The sequence below is a fragment of the Calidris pugnax genome, unplaced genomic scaffold (assembly GCF_001431845.1).
Source record: "Calidris pugnax isolate Ruff unplaced genomic scaffold, ASM143184v1 scaffold25, whole genome shotgun sequence".
Lineage (NCBI taxonomy): Eukaryota > Metazoa > Chordata > Aves > Charadriiformes > Scolopacidae > Calidris > Calidris pugnax.
The window spans coordinates 6510152-6519510 of record NW_015090805.1 but is presented as its reverse complement, the minus strand read 5'-3'; the positions used below and the strand labels follow the sequence as shown (position 1 = coordinate 6519510).

At 40.3% G+C, this 9359-nt stretch overlaps 1 protein-coding gene across 2 annotated transcripts in view; it reads left to right on the top strand.

Annotated features, from left to right (window-relative positions):
* The first annotated feature begins 3444 nt into the window (after window positions 1-3444).
* The window catches only part of DOPEY2 (dopey family member 2), a 43696-nt gene continuing 37781 nt past the window's right edge, over window positions 3445-9359 (top strand). For both annotated transcript variants that reach the window (XM_014938186.1, XM_014938185.1), the window contains exon 1: window positions 3445-3615. In XM_014938186.1, coding sequence (XP_014793672.1) covers window positions 3478-3615 — 138 coding nt within the window. In that variant the 5' untranslated portion in view covers window positions 3445-3477. The remainder of the gene's footprint in view (window positions 3616-9359) is intronic.

Below are 9359 nucleotides of genomic sequence, written 5' to 3'. Positions count from 1 at the left end.
GCCTCACATGCCTTTACTGTTGTTGCTAAACCTTAATTCTACAGAGTTTCCAAAGAAGAGGAGAATCCATAGAATTACAGAATTATAGAATATCTCAAGTTGGAAGGGATCCATAAGAATTATCAAGTCCAACTCCCTGTTTCTCAAAGGTCTACCTAAAAATAACCATATGACTAAGAGCATCATCCAGATGCTCCTTGAACTTTTATAGGTTTGGTGCTCTGACCGCTTCTCTGGGGACCCTGTTTCACCTTCTCGGTGAAAAACCTTTTCCTAATGTCCAGTCTGAACTTCCCCTGACGTAGCTTCATTCTGTTTCTTCTGTCCTATTGCTGGTCACCGCAGAGGGGAGATCAGCTCTTCCTCCTCCGCTGCCCCCCTTAAGGAAGTTGTAGGCTCTGGTGAGGTCACCCCTCAGCCTTCACTTCTCCAAGCTGAGCAAACCAAGTGACCTCAGCCACTCTTTGTAAGTCTTGCCCTCAAGACCTTTCACCATCTTAGTTGCCCCCCTCTGGACGCGCTGTAATGGTTCCTTCTTGCACTGAAGTGCCCAAAACCACGCACAGTACTCAAGGTGGGGCCACACCAGTGCAGTGCTTGATGCACCTCAGGACACAGTTGGCCCTTTTGTCTGCCAGGGCACACTGTTGACTCATATTGAACTTGCTATCAACCCAAACCCCCAGATCTCTTTCTGCACAGCTGCTCTTCAGCCTCTCATCCCTCAGTTTGTACATGTAACCAGGATTATCCCATCCCAGGTGGAGATCCGGCACTTGCTCTTGTTAGATTTCATATGGTTGCCGATTGCCCAGCTGTCTAGCCTTTCCAGATCTCTCTGTAAGGCCTCTCTACCTTCAAGGGAGCCCACAGATCCTCCTAGTTCAGTATCATCGACAAGCTTCCTTAATGTACACTCGATTCCTGCATCCAGATCCTTTATAAAAACATGAAAGAACACTGGCTGGGGGCGGGGGGTGTGGGGGGGGCAGCGGCTGGTCCCGGGGGATCAAAGGCGGAGCGGCCGCCTCCTCAGCCTGCAGACAATGCTGGAGTTGGGGACTAACTATCACCTCTGCGCCGGCTGAGGAACTGCGTGACCCGGGATCTGGAAGACCTGAAGGTCACTGGCAAGTGGCTTTTGTTTTGGTTTGGGGTTTGGTTTGTTTATCATCATCATCATCATCATCATTATTATTATTATTGAATCTTCCTGCCTTTGCATATAAGCACAAATACGATCTATTTGCCATATTTAAATTATTGGATTATTATTTTTTTTTCAAACCTTGCTGCCATCTGGCACTGTAGGTAGGTGAACATCAAGGCACGGCCAAGTCGTTAAGTGCATCGCTGCTTCTCCGGGTGGGAATAAATAATTCACCCGTCTTTTCACGGCAAAGTCCAAATAAAGTGTCTTAAGAACTGAATGAGACGATTTTTCCCCCAACTGAAATTTTATTAGTTTGATTTTTTGTTTTTTCTTGAGTAGGTACATTCTATTTTAGCCTCAGAATCTAACTAGTTTTTAGTTAAATGGACTATGAGGTTTTAATGCCATGAGAATGCTTTAGGACAGAATATTTAAGTGCTATTGATAATTTGATTGATTCATGTTCTCAAAGTGGATTCATGTGGGTATATAGCACTTACAATTTAAGAATTTTGGTGTGTTCTGTCAGCAAAACAGCTGCCCAATTCTATATGATCTGGACAAATCTCTTATTTATGAAAGTGGCAGCACTCTTGACTTGGCAGGGAGCTGCTAGGATACTTCCTAGCTCATGGTTTGTTCTACAGAGAATGAACACCATCCAGTAGTCCAACGGTTAAGGTACTTACGTGAGATGAGGAGAAATTTCTTGTCCTGCTTATTTTGGGGCAGTGTCTGCGTCAGATTACTCATAATTTGCAATATATAATTGCAGTATACTTTCATATTCTGCTGCCAGTATATTGCAAGGTTACCACTTTGTTAGGTTTTATGGGGGGTTAACTTTTTTTTTAAAATCCTTGTTGGAGCAAGGATAGCTGTATCCCAGATGAATGTTACACCCTGCAAGGCAGTGGGGGTTTTTTACTCTCTGTGCTGTGAGAAGCACTATATACAACCTGGTGAAAACAGAAAATTCAGCCTTTGCTATAGAAAGCTAAACAAACAAAACCAATCAATCAACCATGGCCCTGATGACATTGTGTGAGAATACTTTTTTTTTTTCCATAGAGATGGATCTAAGTTGGACATAGTGTGGTTCTATCAGCAATAGCTGAACCCAACTATCAGGGAGTGCAAAAGTGGCATAAACCTGCCTTTAAAATCCTTTCTCTTTTGTGGGCACATCCAGCGTTTTTCTGTTTCTGAGAGTTTGCTACCAAAATTTTCCTGTAGTTATTGTTGTTTATTAAAGTTAATGATGATACAGAGTTGTTCCATTGATTATTTTTTTAAAGTGCTGTGAGAGATGAGCTGCTTTAAAAGAACATAGAAGACTACTTAGATTTATTTTTGTGTCCTAACAACAGAAAAATGAAGGCAGGCATCTTTCAGAAACATTATAAAATGTTTTGTAATGGCACTGTGCTTTCTTTTCTGTATTGGTGATATGGCATGGATTGACATCAAGCTGGCATTCCTAAACCTAAGCATCTGTCTGGAAGAATTTTTTTTGTATTAGCTAACAGGAGAAGTAGTGTCATATCTAGCATAGAACCAAAGGTATGACTTTTGCATACGTAAAATCCAGCCATGCCTGTCTGCCATTGTTCAGAAACAGGTGTGTTGCTTTTTTTACCTAAATGTGTTGCAAAAGATGAGAAAATCAGGTCTGAATAACTTATTTTTCCTCCGTGAAAAGAAACGGATTGTGAAATAAAGGAAGATTTGAATACATGCCTCGGCACTTTGGCACAGCGCCTTAGTCTTGTACTTCAGCATCTGCTGCTGACAAGTTGAGATGCAGAGTTCTGAGGGCTCCTTCTGCTGTGGGCTGAGAGGCCCTTTAATGGGATTCCTCTGGGAAGCTGAATTTTGATATGAGATATTTCTCATTCCACAGCTACAGGTAACCTTTCAAAACACTGCACAGGTGATAAGTTACGAAAACTGTTTACTTATCCCTAACTCCTTGTCAGCACTTTGGCCATTTATAATGAGAATCTGTATTCTTTTACGTTGTTATTGTGTGTGAGATCCACGTGCATGGAAGGAAAAAACATGTTTCATAAATAGGAAAATGTGACCACAAAACCTCTAAAACAGGCAGTGGGGAGTTGGAGTCACGCCTATTAAATTATTTTTAACTTTGTGTTGAAACTTTATCAGATGACCTGTTTATTGTGATCTGTCTGTGCTTCTACATGTTTATTATTATCTTACAGTACTTCAGCTTTGCCAGAACTTAAATGCAGGTTATCTTTTTGTAACTGTGTGCATGTTTTAGTTTACCAGGAAATTTCGCCTTGCTATGAGAACTGAAGATGGACCCAGAAGAGCAGGAGTTACTTGGTGATTACAGATACAGAAATTATTCTTCAGCCATTGAGAAAGCTTTGAGAAACTTTGAATCATCGAGTGAATGGGCAGATCTTATATCTTCCCTTGGCAAACTCAATAAGGTACAGTGTCACAGTGTCATATTTTTTCATGTGTTTATTATCTTTGTATTGCTATTATCTTTCCTGTAACTTAGAGTACTTAGCAAAATTGAAAATCCACTGAAGAAAAATATTAGTTCATAAAGTAAGGATAATGGAAGCAGCTACGTTTTTTGTATAAATGTGAGAAATTCTGGTACGACCAACAGAGGTTTCTTTCAAATGGTATTTGTTTCCTTTATACAGCTAAGTTAATCTAGTTTTTGCATCAAAGAAACCCTCAGGGTTCTGGTTACTCACTCTAGAGCAGCTTAAAAAGTCTTTGTAGAGAACAGGAGGTCACAAGTTTTAGTATATTTTTGGAGTCAAAGTTTATATTTAAAGATCTCATTTACTTGACTACGTCCTTCCGTTGTATTTGGGGAAATAATTGATTTGCTGCTGGTGGTGTTTTTGTGTGACCATGGAAAATATGGCCGAATATAGGAAGAGAGAAGACTTGTATGGGAAAACACTTACAAAGTGTGTCCTCTCCTCCTGCCCAAGAAACAAGATGTATGTTCTTTGCATCCCACTTGGCCTCTTTTAACATAAAGCTCTTACCTGATTGTGGGGCAAGAGTAGTTACAGAGTTGCAGTCACTAAGGAAATAGGAGTGGGAGGAGGCAACTTCTGCAGAATTCATAAGGAAACATCTGTTGTTTCCAGATAGATGCCTCACATGCCTTTACTGTTGTTGCTAAACCTTAATTCTACAGAGTTTCCAAAGAAGAGGAGAATCCATAGAATTACAGAATTATAGAATATCTCAAGTTGGAAGGGATCCATAAGAATTATCAAGTCCAACTCCCTGTTTCTCAAAGGTCTACCTAAAAATAACCATATGACTAAGAGCATCATCCAGATGCTCCTTGAACTTTTATAGGTTTGGTGCTCTGACCGCTTCTCTGGGGACCCTGTTTCACCTTCTCGGTGAAAAACCTTTTCCTAATGTCCAGTCTGAACTTCCCCTGACGTAGCTTCATTCTGTTTCTTCTGTCCTATTGCTGGTCACCGCAGAGGGGAGATCAGCTCTTCCTCCTCCGCTGCCCCCCTTAAGGAAGTTGTAGGCTCTGGTGAGGTCACCCCTCAGCCTTCACTTCTCCAAGCTGAGCAAACCAAGTGACCTCAGCCACTCTTTGTAAGTCTTGCCCTCAAGACCTTTCACCATCTTAGTTGCCCCCCTCTGGACGCGCTGTAATGGTTCCTTCTTGCACTGAAGTGCCCAAAACCACGCACAGTACTCAAGGTGGGGCCACACCAGTGCAGTGCTTGATGCACCTCAGGACACAGTTGGCCCTTTTGTCTGCCAGGGCACACTGTTGACTCATATTGAACTTGCTATCAACCCAAACCCCCAGATCTCTTTCTGCACAGCTGCTCTTCAGCCTCTCATCCCTCAGTTTGTACATGTAACCAGGATTATCCCATCCCAGGTGGAGATCCGGCACTTGCTCTTGTTAGATTTCATATGGTTGCCGATTGCCCAGCTGTCTAGCCTTTCCAGATCTCTCTGTAAGGCCTCTCTACCTTCAAGGGAGCCCACAGATCCTCCTAGTTCAGTATCATCGACAAGCTTCCTTAATGTACACTCGATTCCTGCATCCAGATCCTTTATAAAAACATGAAAGAACACTGGCTGTAAAATTGGGTCCTGGGGAACCTCACTGGTGACTGGCCACCAACCTGATATAACCCTTTGAGCCTTACCCATCAACCAATTGCTCAGCCAACACATTATGGACTTATCTAGTTGTGTGCTGGACAGTTTATCCAGAAGGGTACTGTGAGAAGCAGTATGAAAAGCTTTGCTAAAATCCAAAAAACCCACATATATTGGTTTCTCTTGGTCAACTAGATGGATGACCTTGTTGTAAAAGGAAATTAAGTTGGTTAAGCAGGACTTTTCCCTCATGAACCCGTGCTGGCTATGACCAATGACTGCATTGTGTCTCAAATATTTTTCAGTAACACCCAGAATAGCCTTCTGCCTAATTTTACCGGGTGCTGAAATGAGACCCTGTAATTACCAGGGTCTTCCTTCTTACCCTTCTTGAAAACTGGGACAATATTTGTCAAATTGAGGTTTTTTAAAGGGCAACCATGTTCTTTCCTCTTCGGAGGAGAGAAGATGAATGTTGTTCTGGCAATAGAAGTTACACATTTCTACCTCTGCTGTTTCATCGTTATTCCTCTCAAGTCAATTAGGAGAGCTAGAGGTCTTCAGAATGCTTCTCTCAAAAGGGAAAATAAGAAATAATTAGAGTGAGAGATTTTTTACCTGTGGCAAGAAGTAGGCTTTGATCTTTTATTTTGACCTAGATGAGCACACTGAACTGATTAACACCTAGCTGAAACTCTTACTCAGCTACAGAATTGCCAAAATATGTAGCAGCATAGTAGAAACAAAGCAAAAAAGCTTTTAGCTGTTACATCAGTCCATCTGCTGCGGTATTTTATGGGCTTAATCATTTCAGGAGATTAAGAGTTGGGAGAGCAAATCATCCCCAATGTTCATCTGCTCCTGCCTTCTATCTGAAAATAAGGATGATATGTCAGGGGAATGTGCTGCCAAAAGGAAGATTGTGAAATAAGATGTCAATAGCTATTCTCTTAATTCCTGTGATTACTTGGTCTCTTACATCCTAAAACATAAATATAGTTGTTGAGTCCTGTTACTGTTCGGGGAGGGTGAGGTGTTTCTCATGTAAGAGCTTCTACAGTCAGTTCTGAGAGTGAATGAATGAACAGGGAGAGAATGGGTAGGAGGGAGGACATCAACAGTATCTCAATGACAAAAGTGTTTTTAAACACTGCACATGGTTATATTCAGGAACTTGGGTGTTAGTAACAGCTGTGCAGTGATGCCTATTATTAAGCAAACGTGAAAATGCTGAGAAAGGGAGAGATAAAAGAGGATGAGTAAGTAGTGGAGTTTTGGAAGTACTTTTCATGCTTCTAGAGTAGCATGGAAGATCTCTCTTAAGCACATATTTCTTCAGGATCTTTGTATTGTTGACTTTAATTGTGGGTGTTCTTGCTTATATAGGTGTAATATTTTCTGAGGCTTTTTCTTCTATAGGCACGCTTCAGCAATATTTTGCACTATTGAGTCCCACAAGTTAACACACACACACTCTTATTTCTGTAGAAGCTCGGTGGCAATAATCCTTCAATGCAAGGTCTGAAGGAATCAGCAGTCTCTTGCTCCTTAAAGGTGAGGGAAAAAGAATGGAGGAAGCTGATCCAGATCCCCTTGGCCTTGGCTGAGACTAGTGATCTTGGAGCTTTTGCTGCTATTACTCCTTGTGAAAAGAGACAACTCCGCTGCTTCTTTCTGTTACTACTTAGCTACTAAGGTTAAACTGAAGGTTGTTTTTCACAATTTCTCTGTTGCTTCTGTGGTTCTAACTGATATTTCACAGTGACTTGTAAAAACAAAGAAGCAACAGAGAAACTGGTTGACTTTAATCTGAATGGTCAGCCAAAGGGGTCAGTCTGTAGATCTAGAAAGATTATTTTTTGTCACTTATGGGAGATGAGCCTTATCTAACTTCACATGACTTCAGTGTGGACAGCTTCACCTTGAATCACTTTTAGGCAGAGAGATGAATAAGGGATTTATTTGTTGTCATCGTTGTTGTGACTCATCTCCTGCTATTTAAAGTAGGTCAGATGAACGCTGTCCTAAAATTGCGTGTCTTCCTCACTGGTTTTATAGGGAGCCTGAGGTGAGTTACTGCAATGTTGTCCATGTTTTTTAGCTGACCTAGTCTTCTAAGGTTAGGTAAGGTGAGTGTCCCCTGCAGTTTTCTGTACAGAACTGCAGGTACCAAGTGTGAGCATGAGTGAAGGATGGAAAATAAGTTTTCTAGACAGCTAGAGTCGGCAGAATTTGCCAACTTACACTACACCCCAAGTTTGTAACGGAAAGATTTTTTGAGTTTTAATTTGAATAGTGTGGGTGTTATGCATCATCATGATGAAGGAGAAACAGCTGAAAGTAATATTTATAAAAACTTATGGGAGAATGTGAATGGACAGATGGAAGCAGGTGAATTAAACAGGCAGTAAATATGGATGTTAGTGTTTCAAAGAGGGTCTTCAGCTTTGCCCTGAAACTTAACTCATATTCCACTTGTAAATATCTTTCTCTCTGTGCTTTACTTCTGTTCAGGCTCTAGTTACTATAAACAGGTCAACTAGTAGCTGCAGCCTAGGCTGCTCCATGCTTCTAGATATAGGATTATTTCATTATTTTCAGTACTATTCTTGGATACAGCTTTGAACTGTGTTTTTATTGTTATTGCAAATTTGCATACATTCAGTTTGGAAAGCACTGTTTTGTGACTGAGGTTTTCAGATATTCAGTACAGATTGCTGCATCCAGAACACAGTAATCTGTTTCAATTGTCTTAGTACTAAAATGTGATTGTGTTTTTGCAGATTTTGCCAGTTTGTTCCAATGTTTTAAAAGAATACAGCTCTGCAAAATCACTTCAATGCTTTGATAGAAAAAAAAAATGCTGGGGGGTAGAGGTGTTATCTTTTTAAGCCTAGAAATGGGTGGTGGTTCAGCATATGTCAGTTTGTCAATTAAATAAGTGCTTTCAACATTGTTTTCCAGAATGTTTGCCACTCTCTATTTGGGGTATAAACAGATATGTATATTATATAACACATATATATAAAAGTATTAATGTAAGGGGAACTTCGGGCAATTTAGAGGCTAAAAATATTATGAAGTTAGGAAAATCCAGGTGCACCGTTTGCATTAGGGTTTTTAATCCAGATTATAAGCATATATTGTTCAGAAAGTTTAACTCTGGGTGCAGGCAAACAGTAGATAAATAACACAGTTTGCAAAATGAAGAACCAAGCAGTAGTAAATACTGGATTCCACAGCCTGCTTTTGTAGGGCAACTATGAAAGAAGGTTTTCAAAAAAAGTCTGAAATTTACTGATTCATAGAAAAGCACAAAATCTCACTGTGTTTTTGGCAAGTGAATGTTTAAACTCCCCTGTCCAGTCATTTAATCCGTATATATTAAAAAACAGCAACAACAAAAAAACCAAACAAAAAAGTCACTTAATCTACCAAAAAAACCCCAACTTGCATCTGTTTGACAAGAATAATGGACAGGATTTTGCCATGTATATTTAGTTTGCAATTTCAAACTAATTTTTTTTAATTTGACTTTCAATAGAAACTAAGGATGTTGCTTTTTGTTTCTGTAGGCTTTTCTCGCTTCAAAAACTTCAAGGTGAATATGATCTCAACCAAACACTTGATCTGTTTGTCAGGGAAGGGGAAAGAAAGCACATAAATCATTGCAGCTGCACAATTATTGTTTGTTTCTGTAGTAACACTTAATGTCACAATATGTCTGTTCTAGAGGAGAAAGAAGAGAAAGATTCTTCTGAAATACGGATTTAATGAGCATAGCCATTAATTACACCAGTTGCTTAATAGGAGAATTCTGACTGCCAGGGCTTTATAGCAACTGTTGGCTGAATTACAGGCAGAAGCACCACTTGCCTTCTGTTGAAGGCAAGCTTTATATCTTCGAGAAGAAGGGAAGTTTTGCCACCTAATTGCTTTATGGAGCTTCACCACACCCAATGCACAGATGCGGTGTGCAGGACTAGGGGTGTTTCATACATCTTTTTTTTCCCTGCTTTTTAGTATCACTCCAGCTCCTACCTTACAGTTTCCTCACAACCAT